At 50.8% G+C, this 16,448-nt stretch overlaps 2 protein-coding genes across 6 annotated transcripts; one reads left to right on the plus strand and one right to left on the minus strand.

The window, feature by feature from the left end:
• Positions 1–3,132: 3,132 nt before the first annotated feature.
• BCL2L12 (BCL2 like 12) lies at positions 3,133–10,072 on the minus strand. 2 transcript variants are annotated; one of them, XM_055411583.2, is made up of 8 exons: positions 9,919–10,054; positions 9,444–9,563; positions 9,120–9,234; positions 8,763–8,905; positions 6,234–6,320; positions 6,056–6,147; positions 5,185–5,463; positions 3,133–3,327 (listed from the first exon to the last, which is right to left on the minus strand). In XM_055411583.2, exons 3-8 carry the CDS (start codon positions 9,224–9,226, stop codon positions 3,277–3,279), a joined length of 759 nt encoding a protein of 252 aa, XP_055267558.1. In that variant the 5' UTR covers positions 9,227–9,234; positions 9,444–9,563; positions 9,919–10,054; the 3' UTR covers positions 3,133–3,276. The 2 variants fall into 2 exon arrangements, with proteins under 2 accessions (XP_055267558.1, XP_055267557.1); XM_055411582.2 differs by lacking the exon at positions 9,444–9,563 and having other exon boundaries at positions 9,919–10,072.
• A 57-nt stretch (positions 10,073–10,129) lies between these two features.
• Positions 10,130–15,552, plus strand: IRF3 (interferon regulatory factor 3). Of its 4 annotated transcripts, none has more exons than XM_055411578.2 (8): positions 10,130–10,634; positions 11,145–11,317; positions 11,930–12,101; positions 12,188–12,255; positions 13,040–13,226; positions 13,331–13,711; positions 14,566–14,681; positions 15,320–15,552. In XM_055411578.2, exons 2-8 carry the CDS (start codon positions 11,153–11,155, stop codon positions 15,503–15,505), a joined length of 1,275 nt encoding a protein of 424 aa, XP_055267553.1. In that variant the 5' UTR covers positions 10,130–10,634; positions 11,145–11,152; the 3' UTR covers positions 15,506–15,552. The 4 variants fall into 4 exon arrangements, with proteins under 4 accessions (XP_055267553.1, XP_055267552.1, XP_055267551.1 ...); XM_055411577.2 differs by having other exon boundaries at positions 10,131–10,355; XM_055411576.2 differs by lacking the exon at positions 10,130–10,634 and adding an exon at positions 10,648–10,899 and having other exon boundaries at positions 11,143–11,317.
• Positions 15,553–16,448: the final 896 nt, after the last annotated feature.

Here is a 16,448-nt window from a genome sequence, read left to right on the forward strand (position 1 = left end):
GTTGCGTCCGATGCTAGGAGTATATATATAACTTGATAGGAAACTGCCCCAAAGTTTCCTATGGTGTTCTACTATTTTGCATTCCCATCAGTGATGAGTGAGAGTTCTAGGTGCTCCTCATCCCCTCCAGCACTTGATAAAATCAGTCTATAATTTTAACCACTTTCCTATGTAGGAAGAGATTATCTCCTGGTTGTGACTTGCATTATTGCCCTGACCACCAATGTTGATCAGCACATTTTCGTGTTTTCGTGTGCTTTTCGGCCATTTGCATGTTTTCTTTCTTTAAAGAAATTTTTTTTTTTTTAATTTGACTGCTTCGGGTTTTACTTGTGGTGCACAAGTTCCAGAGCATGTGGGCTCAGTAATTGCTGCAAGATTCCCAACCAGGGATGGAACTCACATCTCCTGCATTGGAAGGCGGGTCCTTAACCACTGGATCACCTGGGAAGTTCCCCCATTTGTATATTTTCTTTTGTCAAGTGTCTGCTCAAGTATTTTGTATATTTTTGCAAACAGAGTTGTTTTCTTATTCACCAATTGTAAACGTTCTTTATAGATTCTAGATACAGGTCTCTGTCAGGTATACTGACTTTATATTTTTCTCCCAATCTGTGACCTGTCTTTTCCTTTTCTTAATGTTGTCTGTTGAAAAGCAGAGACTTTATCTGAACCCACATCTTGACCCTTATATTGTATGTTGTGTGGAATTTTTTTTTCTTTTCTATTTCTCCAAATGTTTCAGCAGGGTTTTTGTGTCTTATCTTTTTTTTTTTTCCTGATTTCCAATTAACCCAATCAATTACTTTTGCTCTTGTGTTGCTATGAAGAAGGACAAATTATAATACATTCTCTCTACAACATTAGGGAATAAACTAATGTCACTGGGTATAGAGTACAGGGGCTTCCCTGGTGGCTCAGAAGGTAAAGAGTCTCCCTGTAATGCAGGAGATCCAGGGTTTGATCCCTGGATAGGGAAGATACCCTAGAAAAGGAAATGGCAACCCACTCCAGTATTCTTGCCTGGGGAATTCCATGGACAGAGGAGCCTGGTGGGGTACAGTCTATAGGGTCACAAAGAGTCAGATACGACTGAGCAAATTCCACAGCACAGAGAGTACAGGGGGGAGGTCTGGGCTGGAAGCAGAACTGGGGGAGTCATCAAGTGTCAAATTCTGCATTCTCCAAGATGGCGGCCACATGGGACAACTGAGTAATAAGTCTCAGCTGATATATGCTATGGCTGTAGAACACACACCAGATTCTGAAGACTTCACATAAAAAAGTAATCTGTAATGCTTCATTCGTATTGTTTATATTGATCACACGTTAAAATGATTCTATTTTGGATAAATGGGGTAAATAGAAATTATTGTGAAAATTAACATTTTTATGTTGCTTTCATAGGGCCACTATTATATTCTAAATAACACATATGGCTCATGTTATATTTCTATTGGCCTGTGCTGCATTAGGTCACAGACCATGAAATGGACAAGATCACTGCAGAGTTCACTGGGGAGCTCCCCAGGATCACTGGGGAGTGTGATTAGAAATGTGGTTAGAAGATAGACCTGAGTCCAATTGAAGAGTCGGGTGTCTCTATGAGGCCGCAATGATTCTGCTAAAACAAGCACTGGCAAGAGGCCCCCGCCTCAGGTGAGACTGAAGCTGAGACTGTGATAGCAGCATAGTCACAGCCTGAGCCAAGCACCCTGCTCAGCTGCACCCACGCCTCTGACACACAGAGACGGAGATGAATAAATGTGTTATTGTAAGCCGCCAAATGCATATGGTTTGTCACACGGCCATAACTGATCCATCTCCAAATGTCACTCCTGCTCTACTTAGAAATCATGGTTATAAGACCCACCCTAGGTGTTTTTAATTAATGAGGAGGCAGGACTTCCCTGGTGGTTCAGACAGTAAAGCATCTGCCTACAATAGCGGGAGGCCTGGGTTCAATCCCTGCGTAGGGAAGATCCCTTGGAGAAGGAAATGGCAACCCACTCCAGTATTCTTGCCTGGAAAATCCCATGGACCGAGGAGCCTGGTAGGCTACAGTCCACGGGGTTGCAAAGAGTCGGACACGACTGAGCGACGTCACTTTTTACTTTCACACCCCACAAAGTCATCACAAACACTGAATTGGCGAACACCCTGTTCCACCCTGATCCTGGGGGAGATACAGGGTCAGGTTGCCACAAGTGTCTTGTCACAACACTTCCATCAACCCATCAAAGTATAATTAGGTTTTCTGTGTATTTTCTGTTTGTAGACACATTATTTAATGTATAGTGGGCCCATTCACATTGGCCTTGCAGCCAACAGCACTGTAACAAAAACGATCTACAACAAACTGTATTTGATTGTGGCGCATGGCAGCCTTCCTTCACCAAGGAATGCTGGCTAGGACCTTCGAGCTATGCTCTGGGGCCCTTTGGGACAGCGAAATCACCATAAATAGTACAGAAACGTGAAAAATGTGGCTCTGAATATACTGTGGAAAGGATGCTTGTACACAGTGTGAGAGCTGCAACAAGAAGGCAGCATTGCCTCGCCCAACCCGAGCTGAAAGGTGCCCACTGGGCCAGTCCAACCGTTTACTCCTCTGAGCACACGCACGCCTACCAGTGAGTGCAAAGCCATGTGAGTGTTCATTTGGGGACTTCAGATAAATGCTCATGAGTAGGCGAATTCGAAAACACGCAATCTGTGAACACCGAGGCTTGACTGTACTTGGCTTCCTTTGTGATCCTGTACTTTTCATGTTAGGCATTTACAGATGTAATTCAGTGAAGGAGGTGATAAGCCCTAAGAAGGTGACAACTCTCTGGTAGACAGGTAGATGAGGAGAAACCAGCAAAAAAGGCTCAGAAGGAGCAGTGTGAAGAGAAAAATGAGAAGTGGATGGTGTTCTGGATGCCCTGTGAAGGAAGAGCATAGCTTTGTTCTGGAGATAGCTGTTCAGGTGACAGGAGTTTATAGGTGCCCCAAATGAATATTTCCAAAAGGAATGAATCGGTTCTTTCCCCAATTTATAAACTAGAGAGGTCCCTGAACCAGATCTCCTCTACTTAGTCCTTTAGTTTTTGAGAGAAAGAACACATAATTAAATATTTGAAAAAGTTTTTAATGTGAAAACATTTTAAACATTTTTTTGGGTAAAAAAACAGAGGGCGGGCACCACTCCACAGCCCTGAGTAGAATAGGAAGGCTTGGAAAGAGACTGCAGGGACATGAGGTCTGATCTTGCAGCAACTTCTGAGGGAGAGCTCAGTCCAAGGGTAAGTTCAAGTCCACGGGTGAAACTGCCAAGATACCCTCCTGGAAGGGAAAAGTGGTGGATCCTCGTCAGCAGAGAGGCGTCCTCCACTCAAAGCAGTGTCCACGCTGGCCCAGTGAGAGCAGAGACTGGGAAGGCAAGAACCAGAGAGGGGGAGGGGACAAAGACCCAGAGAGAGGCAGACAGGGATGAGAGTTGAGGGATGGAGACCCCAAGAAAGGATCAGAGACCCGGGCTGGGTGGAACAGGGCCCTGAGGGTGGCTGGGAGAGGCAGAGCCCCACAGTTGCGGGAGAGAGACTGAAAGAAGGGGAACAGAGTCCTGGGGCTTTAACAATAAAGAGCCCTGACTTTGCGTTAAAGTCCTAATTCCAATTCCCCACCCTGAATAAAGGACTTTCCCTCAGCCTCCATAAAACCAGGATAATAATCGAATCCTATAAGGTGGCTGAGGGGTTTAGATGGGATCATTCCACTAAAGGCCTTGCCTGAGTACCTGGCTAAGCTTGCCTGTTATCATTCCTTAAAGAATAAAATGTTCTTACGAATAAACCAGCTTCTGCACTGAGCTCTGGACCCTAATATCCACTGTTCCGTCATCATCTTGGATTGAGGTCTGGAGGGTCTCTCTCCCTTAACTGGACCACCTCTGATCATCTCTAACTCCTCCCCAAACCTGCCCCCCACCTTCCCCTCCACTCTGCTCTTCCTGGTCTCAGGGACATCAGATGTAGCTCTGGAGCTGCTCAGGTCGGCGTCTTTGGCATCATCCGCGACTCCTGTCTCCCATTCGGTCTCCCCACCACTCCGTGAGCAAAATCTGTCAGGTCTATTTACAGGTTAAATCCAGAATTCTCCACTGCCCCGACCGTGGTCTGATACACCCTCATCTCCTCCCTGGACCAACGCTGGCATCTCCCTGGGACTCCCCACTTCCGCCCTTGCCCCCACATTAGTCCCCATACGGCCGCCAGAGGGCGCCCGTGACCACCCAAGTCAGCTTGCATCCCTCATCTACAAAGAGCCCTCCTACAACTCATGGCTCACTCTATGTGCAAGTTCTTAAGCATGATCACAAGGCCTAAAGACTTGCACGATCTGGCCGCCTCTCCTGCTTTCATCTCCCACCCTCTCACCCTCACCCACCCTGCTCTAGCCCTACTGACTGCCTCTCTGCTCCTCAAACACACCTAGCCAGCTTCTGCCAGTCTGTGAAGCAATGACAGCCTGGCAGTGATGAGGCCAGTAAATGAGATGGTGTCCACTGAGCAGCCAGAAATTGATGTTCAGGGGGACGGGGACAGCAACCAAAGGTCATTTAGTCCGTACACAGGAGCCCCATCCAGCTCTGAGTCCAGCGCTGGATTTAAAGCAGTGAGCAAGCATGGTAAGGTGGGAGGGTGTGGGGGTGACTGCGACTTTAAATGAAGACCAGGGAAGGCCTCACTGGGGGTGATACCTGAGCAGATGGGCAGAGGAAGCAAAGAAAGGGGATATTGGGGAAAAAGCATTCCCGCAGGCAGCGCTGCAAAGACAGTCATCCCACAGAGACCAAGTACCTACAAGGATGATCCCATTTTAATCCTCAAAATAACCCTTTGAGGTAGGTGTTAGAGTTCTCCTGCCTTTACAGATGAGGAAATTTGTCTCTGACATAACTTTCTGTGTGTACCAGAGTGGTTAAAGCTGGGCAGGGCATCTGCAGTTATCACGGAAATGCCTGGTGTACAGTAGGTGCTCAATAAACACAGAACGGACGAAAGATGGAAGCGGGAGAACACCCGTGATGTCTGAAAGGAAGGTTAAGACCCCACCCCCGTTCCCCTACCCCACCCCCAATACACACATATACAATGACAATTAGGTAAAGAGAAGCCCAGAGAGGCTTCGGCGGCTCACCCAGCCCCCGTGGGCCTGGATCCAGGGCGCGAAGCTGTGCACATGCTCTACACTGAGTCCGGCCAAGGTGCCCCCCAGCCCAGCCACGCGCCGGCTCAGCTCCATGGCCAGGGCCAGGCGGGCCAGGGGTTCCGGGGAAGGTGGCGGAGGCCCAGGGCACGGTAATGCTTGGCTTGGGCGAGGGCTGACCTCTCGGCTAGAGAAGAGTTCCACTAGGCGGCTGAAGGAACTGGCAGAGAGGCGCGCCAGTTTGCGCTGCAAGGCTGGGTCTGAAGCCAGCTGTGAGACAGGGAGGGGAAGAGCTAGGGTAAGCCTCAGTCACACCCTCGTAGCTAGCCAATAGGAAGCTCGGAGGCGTGGCTTCAAGCGAGTTCTAGGTGTAACTGGCACTCTAGGCCACGCCCCTATCCAGCACATCAGCCAATCACAAACTAGACTGTAAGGTCTCAGCCAAGCTACTCCCAGAAAGAAGGCCAAGAACCGGCGAAGCCAAGCCACGCCCCTGCCAAGGGTTGCAAAGAGTCACACAGGACTTAGCAACTAAACAGCATCAGAGCTTCAAACCACACCTCCCACCCTTTCCCATCGCCATACATTCCCTTACTTTCTCACCTGGTCCCAATCTCTTTCTAGAACGTGTTTCTGGTGGCCACAGTCCTTTGACTAGAAGCCACCCTCCTCTAGCGATCAATGAAAGGAAGTAATTGAAGATACTGCCCTGGTTTACCCTTCACTCACTCCTTCACTGAAGCCTTGTCCCACCGTTCCCTGTCCGACCATCCAGTGAGAATGCAAATCCAGCTTCAGGTCCCAGTGTGGAACCATGCTGCAATTCCTATCCTAGCTAAAGGGGGAACAGACCACCCATCACCTTCTGGTTGATGACTTCTGCCTCCTCTTCCAGCAGGGCCACCAGCTTTCGCAGCAGGGCTTCCTTCTCTGTGGGTGCGGGACCCTGTAATTCTGGAGGCAGAAGAGAATTTGGCTGGGGGCAGAACCCTGGTGACCCTTCTACCTGCATCATTCTCCAGCATCCCTCTGCAACTCACCTGGACTAGGTGGGGATCTCAGTTGCTCTTGGACCAGCTGTTCCAGCCGCTGGGCCACCAGGGCATAGAAATCTGGGGTAGCAGGGCCTGGAATAAAAAGAGCCAACGATGAGGCTTCAGGAACTTTGGACCCAACATCGGGAACCTGGGTATTCTCTCCTTCCAATCATCATGCCAGGTAGCAATGAATTCTACTTCAGAGTGGGGTAAACTGAAGATCAATGAACAAACCACTTGTACTCTTCCCCAAAATGGACTTATTTGTTTTACAGTGATACATGGTGTTATATTTCTATTATTGTGATGAAAAAGAAAGCAATACAAAAAGACGAAGTGTTTATTAAAACATGAAAAAAAAAAGAAAGAAATGGTTTTGCAGCACTGAAGAGATTATAGAAAGTAAATAAGCTAGATCAGACCTGTTTTATGTAGTAATTTTATAGTTTATTTTAATTATTTCAGTTGTAAAATATTGTTATACTGTTAATTAGTTCTGATTGTTCATATTAAACTATTGAAATGCAAAAAATAAATAAATAAATAAATTTTGAAATAATAAAAAAATAAAAAAAATATTAAAAAAAAAAACAAAGAAAAAACACAAATTCCAAACAAAAAGAAAAAAGCCTCTATTGTGAGACATTTAAAACATTACCAGCAATTGCATCGATTGGTTGTTGCCCAAACATCTATAGCTCAGTTTATTTAAGCATCTCAAAGATGTCTAATAAAGACCAAACAACAACAACAAAAAAAAGAGTGTTTGGACCTTGAAGATTATCTCATCTAAGGAAGGCATAACATGGCACACCCAAGGTTAATGACCCTTAGTATCCCATTCTATCCCTTGTCCTTTTCAGGCAACTCATCACAGAACTCTTCTCCTCAGCTGTGAAATCCTCTTCAATGAAGCCCCTCCAGTAGCCATTACTAGTCTATCCAGGCTCATGTATGAGAAAAACCCTACCTATCACTTGATCAAGTTCAGCTCCCACCCCTCTTCATTCCTACTTTGCTACTGAAAAAAAGGATTCACATAACCAAAATGGCCAGGCAATTGTGACTGAAAATCAGGTCTCTTGCCTCCCTATTGGGGGTACAGTTCAGTCAGTCCAGTCTGTCAGTCGTGTCCAGCTCTTTGTGATACCATGGACTGCAGCACACCAGGCCTCCGTGTCCATCACCAACTCCCAGAGCTTGCTCAAACTCATGTCCATCGAGTCAGTGATGCCATCCAACCATCTCATCCTCTGTTGTCCCCTTCTCCTCCTGCCCTCAATCTTTCCCAGCATCAGGGTCTTTTCTAACGAGTCAGCTCTTCGCATCAGGTGATCAAAGTATTGAAGCTTTAGCTTCATCATCAGTCCTTCCAAGGAAAATTCAGGACTGATTCCTTTAGGATTGACTGGTTTGATCTCCTTACAGTTCAAGGGACTCTTAAGAGTCTTCTCCAACACCACAGTTCAAAAACATCAATTCTTCGGTGCTCAGCTTTCTTTATGGTCCAACTCTCACATCCATACATGACCACTGGAAAAACCATAGCCTTGACTAGACGGACCTTTGTTGGCAAAGTACTGTCTCTGCTTTTTAATATGCTGTCTAGGTTGGTCATAACTTTCCTTCCAAGGAATAAGTGTATGTTAATTTCATAGCTGCAGTCACCATCTGCAGTGATTTTGGAGCCCAAGAAAATAAAGTCTGCACTGTTTCTATTGTTTCCCCATCTATTTGCCATGATCTTAGTTTTTTGAATGTTAAGTTTTAAGTCAGCTTTTTCACTCTTCCCTTTCACTTTCGTTGAGAGGCTCTTTAGCTCCTCTTCACTTTCTGCCATAAGGGTGATGTCATCTGCACTTTTGACCTTATTGATATTTCTCCCGGAAATCTTGATTCCAGTTTCATCCAGCTTGGTATTTCACATGATGTACTCTGCATATAAGTTAAATAAGCAGGGTGACAATATACAACCTTGATGTCATCCTTTCCCAATTTGTAACCAGTTTGCTGTTCCATGTCTGGTTCTAACTGTTGCTTCTTGACCTGCATACAGATTTCTCAGGAGGCAGGTAAGGTGGTCTGGTATTCCCATCTCTTTAAGAATTTTCCAGTTTGTTGTGATCCACACAGTCAAAGGTTTTAGCATAGTCAATGAAGCAGAAGTAGATTTTTTTCTGGAATTCTCTTGCTTTTTGTATCATCCAGTGGATGTTGGTAATTTGATCTCCGGTTCCTCTGCCTTTTCTAAATGCAGTACTGGGGGTACTGTGGCTACAAAAGTTTAGGGGCAAGGAAGCACGTGTGGAAAGAGAGAGATAACAGAGAGGGACCAAAAGCTCTCCTAAAGCCACTCACAGAACTGACAGATAGCAATCCAGCTGGGGGTCAGGGGTGAAGGTGGTGCTGGAGACCCCCCACAGATACTCCCTTAGCTGGGTGATCTTGAACTAGTTCCTTATCTTCTCTATGCTTTAAGAATCAAAGCTGCTGACCCTGCCAGTTCTTGGATGATTAAGGGAAATCTCTTACCAGGCTCTGAACCATAGCAGGGCTGGAGTGGCAGGGAGCAAGGCCGAGGGGACTCAGGGGGAACGGCTCCTCGCCCCAGGGAGCAGGGAAGACATCTTCGAAGGCGGCTCAGGAAGTCTGTTGGCTCTTCCTGGGCAGGGCTCCTGGGGAAGGGGACCTCAGAGAGTGATCCCAGAAGCTCTTCGCAAGCAGTCCCTTTGTCCTCCTACTGACAGCCCTTTCCTGCAACCCCCAGGACAAGGAGTAGAGCGAGATATAAAGAGGCGGGGAAGGAGACAGACTGAGTCCAGGGGCAAGAGTTGGAGAGGGGTCCATCCCAAATGCAGCTCCCTGAGGAAGGAGGGCAACCCCTCTTACCTGGGTGGGGTCGGAATGGGAGACCCCACAGCCTCACCTCGCCTAAGGAAGGCAGCTAGGACCCTCAGCGTGTCCTCCCGGAGCCCCAGCTCTTCCGAGCCCGCCATGGGGGCACCTGTGGAGAGAAGGAAATGGAGGATGGGCTCCGGGGTTCAGAGCGAAGTGAAGGCTGGGGCCCAAATTCCTAGCCCCCGAATGAGGAGGGAGTAAGGACTAATGAACCCCCCAAAGGGAAGGGGATCCCAGGTCTTTTATGGGGGTTTCGGGGTCTGGGGGCCCCGATGCTTGTCTCCTGAGAGAGAAGACGAATGAGGACAAAGATACCTTGATCCTGAGAGAGGAGACGTCTGGGGGATTCTGATTCTTGGGTCTACGGGAGGAAGGGTCTGGGACCTGAGCGCTTGAGTTTTTGGAGAAGAAGACTGGGGGTCTGAACTCCTGAGTCTAAGAGAGAAGGGTTAGGGTTGGGGCTGTGGCCTCAGACCCCTGAGTCCCCGAGGAAGGAGGGGCCCTAGGGCTCCGAACTTCTGGATTCTGAAGGAAGATGCCAAGAGACTTAAGTCCGTAGAGGATCAAGAACTACCAATCCCAGCAGGCTTCGCAGCAAACATTCCGCTCGGTCCGTTACTGGTTCGCCGCGCAGCCTGCTGGGAGGTGTAGTTCCACTTTCTGACTCACGCTAGAATTTGGGAGACTGAAGACTCTTGGATATCGGAAGAGTAGGACTGAGTTGCCCGCTCCTGGACCCCAGCTCCCTCTTCTTTCCTCCTCTCCAAGCCCTCGCTGACGTCCCGCTCACCTGGTCCTGGGCCCCCGCCGCCGCCACCTCCGCCTCCTCTGAACTTGCATAAACTTTCCTTTCTTAGGACAACTTTCCCGCGCCTGCGCACTGGTTCAGGTTGGTGAGGGCTCAAACGCAGAGGGGCGGAGCGCTGGGTCCCGCCTAATTTGCTTGTGACTTTCCCAGCATGCCAATGGTCGGAAAACCTAAGAAGGGCAGGGGTGGGAGGTGGGCGGACGTCACGGCTCGCCGAGCCGCCTCTTTGGTTCTGGAGTCTGTCACCCAAACGACGGTGAAGCCCTTTTTATTTCGAGAAATCGAGAGAGAAAAAGAAGCCCCACCTCTAAAGCTCAACTGACGGGAAGTGGGGGTGTGCAGCTGAGTGTTCGAGAGCTACGGGACCCCAAATACAGGGCTGGGCCCTGGCACCCTGCGCGCCCCGACCCAACACTTAGGTAACACGGAAAAACTGAGGACCTGGTGACGTCCAGGAGTGAGGAAGCGGAGAAAGGATGGGTCTGCATTGACAGTAGAGAAGGCGGGTTGTGTAATCTGGGGAAAGTGAAGCAAGCAGGGGAAAAGTGAAGCGATAGCAGGCACCGAAGTCGGCTGTAAACAAACAAACAAAAACAAACTTAGAAGGAGTAGCAGGGAGGAGAGGAGAGGAGGCATCTATATTGGCGGATCTTGGGAGAGAAGGATCACTGCGAATGGGAGGCAGTCCACTCTAGAAAGTGAGGATATGCTCTGGGGGAGGTTGTTTGGGAGAGACTGTGGATGGTGGAGATGGGTGAAAGGATCATGGCGGCGGGGGGAACTGTAGAAGGGTCTCTTCACTGGGGTAAGTTCGGGAGGTGGAGGTCTACAGGTCAGTAGCATCTCCACCGCATTAACTAGAGGGAGGGCGCTGCCTTGGAGGTGGGAGTATCTGCACTGGGTGATGTAGGTGGGGGGGAGAGGAATTCAATGGAAGAGAGAAGGTCTACGCCGGCGGAACTGAGGGAAGTAGAGATATCTATACATCGGAAGCTGGGGGGAAAACGGAAGGGGTGTAAATGGGCTTGGGAGGGAGTCCTCGCTGAATTTAGAGAGCCTCCGTGGAGGATGGGAGGTCTCCTGTACCCCAGGAAAATATAGGTTAGAGATCTGCGACGTGGCCCTTGAGACTTAGGTCTGGGTGCGGAACCCTCCGACTGGGCGGGCCTGGGAGGCCGCCTGTGCCCAGAAGTATTCTCTGCGCGCAGGCCGGACCATGGGAACCCAAAAGCCTCGGATCCTGCCCTGGCTGATATCTCAGCTGGACCGAGGGGAGTTGGAGGGCGTGGCCTGGCTGGACGAGAGCCGCACGCGTTTCCGCATCCCTTGGAAGCACGGCTTGCGGCAGGATGCCCAGCAGGAGGATTTCGGCATCTTCCAGGTGCGTGGGAGCAGGGCGGGGCGGTCCCCGAGGGGCGGGGCTATTTATGTTGGGTGGTGGAAGTGGGTGGAGTTAAAACTCGAAAGGGAGAAGGTGGTAGGATCCGCAGACTGGTGTGGGAGAGCAGTCAGGATTGGAGTCTCCTGGTTTTGGGAATAGAACCGGAAAAGGAAGGAAATGCATTCTGGGGGGTTCAGAGGCCCCTGGGGGTGGGAATCTTGGTTGTAGGATTTCTGAGGGCCGGTCTTGGAATATGGGAGGCGAGACTTCGCCCTGAAGCTAAGGTTTCTTACCACCAAACTGGGATACACCGGTGGTGCTAAGCCGAGGTAGAGTGCGAGGGGCCGAGGTTATTACAGAGCGTGTCCTCGGACAAGCTGGTGGCAGACATTCACTGGGACCTGGAAGGCTGGCTTAGCAAGCACAGGTTTTCCAAGGGCGGAGGTAGAGGGACTTGGGGCACAGAGAATCTGAGAATTCGGGGATGGAACCTTGACAAGTTAGAACGTGCCACCGGAGACGATGGTGTTAGAGCACGAGGAGACAGGACTAGGACCCCTGGAGCAAGGTCTAAGTCACCTTCCCACTATCTTGGCGGCGCTGGTCCCCTAGGCCTGGGCTGAAGCCAGTGGTGCCTATACTCCTGGGAAGGATAAGCCCAACCTGCCCACCTGGAAGAGGAATTTCCGGTCTGCCCTGAACCGGAAGGAAGTGTTGCGTTTAGCGGAGGACCACAGCAAGGACTCCCACGACCCGCACAAGATCTATGAGTTTGTGAACTCAGGTGTGCTGGAAGTGAGGCTTCCCTTAGAGGGATGGGATTTCGAGTGTTCCCAGGGCCGCCACTACACTCCCCACTTTTCTCCATAGGAGTCAGGGACATCCCTGAGCCAGATACCTCTCAAGACAATGGCAGACACAGTACCTCTGATACCCAGGTAAGAAGGCTCCCCAACCATGCTGCCCTCAGCCTTTACTCCATCTCCTCTCTGTGTCCTCACCAGCCTGTCCAGATGTCATCTTCTTCTCCCCCCGGGACCGTCACCCCAGGCTCCATTCTATCCCCTGCAGTCTGTCCCCAACCTGACCCAGGTCTGCCCCTGACCCTTCCCTGTTCGCAGCCCTTCCATGGCTTCCCAGCGCCATCATCAAGAGAAAATTCAGAGCATTCACCAGGCATTCAAGGCCCCGAACCTCTTTCCCAGGATTTGACCGCTTTCCTCCTTGTGCAGGGCTCTCTCAGCCTCTTGACCCTGATGATGTCTGTGCCAGGGAAAGTCCTCTCTGAGATTCTGCTGATACCTCTCTGCCCAGGTCTTCTTACAAAACACTTATCTGGCTGCACCAGGTCTTAGTTGCAGCATGTGGGATCTAGTTCCCTGACAAGGGATGGGACCAGGGCTGCCTGGATTGGGAGTGCAGAATCTTAGCCACTGGACCACCAGGGAAGGCCCTCTGCCTAGGTCTTGCTTGCCCAGAGCCGGATCCTCAGGTTGGAATTAGCTGCTCCCCTTGGGCCATTGCAGTGCCCAGCATACACCCAAGCCGTCATCTTTTACTGTGCTGATGGCTGTGTCTCCCCCAGGCTGGAAGCCCCTTGAGGGCAAAGCTCAGGTCTGTCTCCTCTCTGGGTCTCCACATGGTTGAACACAAAGCTTGGTTAGTGGGAAGTCTCCAGAAAAGGCCATGGAAACACCTGGATCTTTATTTTTTCCTGTCCAGGAAGACATTGTGGAGAAGTTACTGAGTGACATGGACTTGAGCCCAGAAGGAGGGCCCTCGAATCTGACTATGGCCTCTGAGAATCCCCCTCAGCTCTTGCTGAGCCCCAACTCAGACATCCCTGCTCTTTGCCCAAACTCAGGACTTTCTGAAAACCCCCTGAAGCAGCTGTTGGCGAATGAGGAAGGTGAGTGCCAGCTGCGGGGAAGGAGGGGCCAGGACCCAGGTCTAGAACCCCCTCACACCATCTCATCCTCTCTCCCCCTTCACGTTATGGCTGCTGCTGCTCAGATTGGGAGTTCGAGGTGACTGCCTTCTACCGGGGCTGCCAAGTCTTCCAGCAAACTGTCTTCTGCCCTGGGGGCCTGCGGCTGGTGGGATCAGAAGCAGGGGACAGGATGCTGCCTGGGCAGCCAATACGACTGCCAGACCCAGCGGCGTCCCTGACAGACCAGAGCGTGACAGACTACGTGCAGCGTGTGCTGAGCTGCCTGGGCGGGGGGCTGGCCCTGTGGAGGACCGGGCAGTGGCTCTGCGCCCAGAGGCTGGGGCACTGCCATGTGTACTGGGCCATAGGCGAAGAACTCCTCCCCAGCTGTGGCCACAAGCCTGACGGCGAGGTCCCGAAGGACAGGGAAGGAGGTGTGTTCAACCTGGGGCCCTTCATAACAGGTGAGTGAGGCAGGGCGAGGCAACGGTGGTGAAAATCTCTGGGGTCAGGAGGTTGAATTCAGACCCTGCAGCTCTGCTTGTGGTTGAACCTGGGGAGAAGGATGGACTACTCTGAACCCGTGAAATCTGCAGACTGTCTCCTCCTTCTCCTTACCTGCCTAGAGCTGGCAGGGGGCTCAGGCCCAGCATACAGGAGCCACTCAGGTCAGTAGCTGCCAGAGTCATTATCATTATTACCAACTGTGGTGGAAGGACAGATGCAGGAGAAAGATATCCTCTAGAGGCTTTCTGTCCACTGCCCTTTGTGCAGTGATACAAATAGCGCTGTGTTTGCACTGCCCAGCATGGTATCCACTAGCTGCATGTGGATGCTGAGTATTTAGATGAGGTGAGTGAAAATGAGGAAGTGAATTTTAAGTTTTGATTTTAATACAATTAAAACTTAAATAGCCTTGGCTAATGGTTACATAGTGGACAATGTGGCCTTGAGGGGTTAAAGAGCAGTCACCACCACTGATCTGGTACTCCAGAACCACTGAGCATCCTTGGGGAGAATGCCCCTCCTGGGCCTGTTTCCCCATCCAAACGCTGGGGCTCTGGGTGGAGTGGGGATGGTGGGGTGGTGTTCACCTTCCAGCCCCATCTTGATGAGAGAGAGGGAGGGAGGAGGAACATTTAAGCTTGTGCATAAGTGGAGGGGCTTTCCCCAAACTAACAGCCCCTAATCATGGTGGCAGAGGTATGCCCAGCTTTTGATCAGGGGAGAAGGTAAGGATGTTAATGAGGTTTTGGGGGAGGAGGGGGACAGGTAGAAGGTCTTCTTCCCATCCCTGACTCTGTTCCTTGACCCCCAGATCTGATCGCCTTCATCGAAGGAAGCAGACGTTCACCACTCTATACCCTCTGGTTCTGTGTGGGGCAGTCATGGCCCCAGGACCAGCCATGGATCAAGAGGCTTGTGATGGTCAAGGTACTGCCAGCCCCAGGCTTCTGGAGCTGAGGGGTGGATTTTAAAAGGGAGGCTGCTTCCAGAAACTACAACTCCCATAGTTCTGGCAATCTCTGCAACTGCCAGTTCTTCCTCAGGGGCTTCTGGGTGTCCCTCCAATGACCTTTCTTCCAGAGTCAATTTTGAGTTCACCCAACTATGTGGAAGTTGGTGGACTACAACTCCTAGCAGCCTGTGTGAGGTACTTCAGCTCCCAAGAGTCCTTCTGAGTACCAGCTGCTGAGCCCTAGCTTCTAGGAACCCCTTCAGCAGCCTTAGCCCTAGGAGTTTTTGTGGCCTCCCTTGGTTGCGGGAGGAGAAGGGGATGACACAGGATGAGATGGTTGGATGGCATCACCAACTTGATGGACATGAGTTTGAGTAAGCTCCAGGAGTTGGTGATGGACAGGGACGCCATGGGGTTGCAAAGAGACTGACACGACTGACATACTGAACTAGGGTGTGAATATGGGGGAAACTACAACTCCCAGCAGGCCTGGGCCTAATGTTTCATCCTGGGTTACAGTGGGGGATGCTGGGACTTGTAGTCTAGTCAACCCCATCCTGGGTAGTGGATGGTGTTGGGTGTCTCCTGACAATTCCTCCCCCATCTCCCACAGGTTGTCCCCATGTGCCTCAGGGTTCTTGTAGACATAGCGCGCCAAGGGGGTGCCTCCTCCCTGGAGAACACTGTCGACCTGCACATTTCCAACAGCCACCCCCTCTCCCTCACCTCAGACCAGTACATGGCCTACCTCCAGGACCTGGTCGAGGACATGGATTTCCAGGTCGCCGGGGAGGCCTGAGCCCGAGCCCTTCACCTCAACCAATAAACTGGTTCTGGCCGTGGTCATCACTGTGTGTCTGGTGTTCAGTGTCCCTGGGGCAGCCGTTACCCCAGCAAGGGGTTATTCCTCAAGGCCTGTTTATCCACCCGTGCAAGCCACTCACATCCTCCATGCTCACAGCCTAAGGGCCAGGCACTGTGCAGGGGGCAGCTGCTACTTCACCTCTCTTCTCTGGGATCTAGTGAGTCACCCCTGTTTTAGAAACCAAGGCACTGAGTCTTGGAGAGGAACAGAGGTCACAAAATAGGAAAACAAGGCAGGTCAGAATCCAGGTCTCATTCTTAAAATGGCTGCTCTTTGAGGGTGGCCTTTGGGCTCAATTTGGAACGTCCATTTTGCTTATAAACAGTTCAAGCCAAAGTCCAGAGGCAGACTCTTGTCAAGGGCCTCGGGTACCGTTCTCAACTCCTGCTGGGTGACCTCAGGCCAGTCCTTTCCCTTTCTGGGCCCGGGGCTCCCTCTGTGTGGACCTGCAAGGGCCAGTTGTAAAGAAGTTCTCACCCACCCCCATGGGCTGGATGCCCCCACCTCGCCTCATCACACCTGGTTCTGGGTAACAGGGACTGATGGATGGAGGAGAACAGATACACGTGTATGTACGGCTGAGTCCCTCTGCTGCCCACTTGAGACTATCACAGCGTTGTTAACCCGCTACACTCCAATACAAAATAAAAAGTTAAAAAAAAACACCTTTCCAAGGTCCTATCAACCCATCTGACACAATTCTATTTACTTCTACTTTAAAAACAAAAACAGGGGCTGACAGAGGCCTGACTTACTGTGTGGCCCTTGCTGCGCTGTGCTTCAGTTTCCCCCCATCTCAGGGGATCACCCCGGCCTCAGGGAAGCGGGAGAAAGAATCCAACTGAATGGAGGACAAAGATCTGGTTTCTGGGGCAGT

This window comes from Moschus berezovskii, chromosome 22 (genome assembly GCF_049115385.1).
Source record: "Moschus berezovskii isolate FMDL1 chromosome 22, NW_MosBer_1.0, whole genome shotgun sequence".
Classification (NCBI taxonomy): domain Eukaryota; kingdom Metazoa; phylum Chordata; class Mammalia; order Artiodactyla; family Moschidae; genus Moschus; species Moschus berezovskii.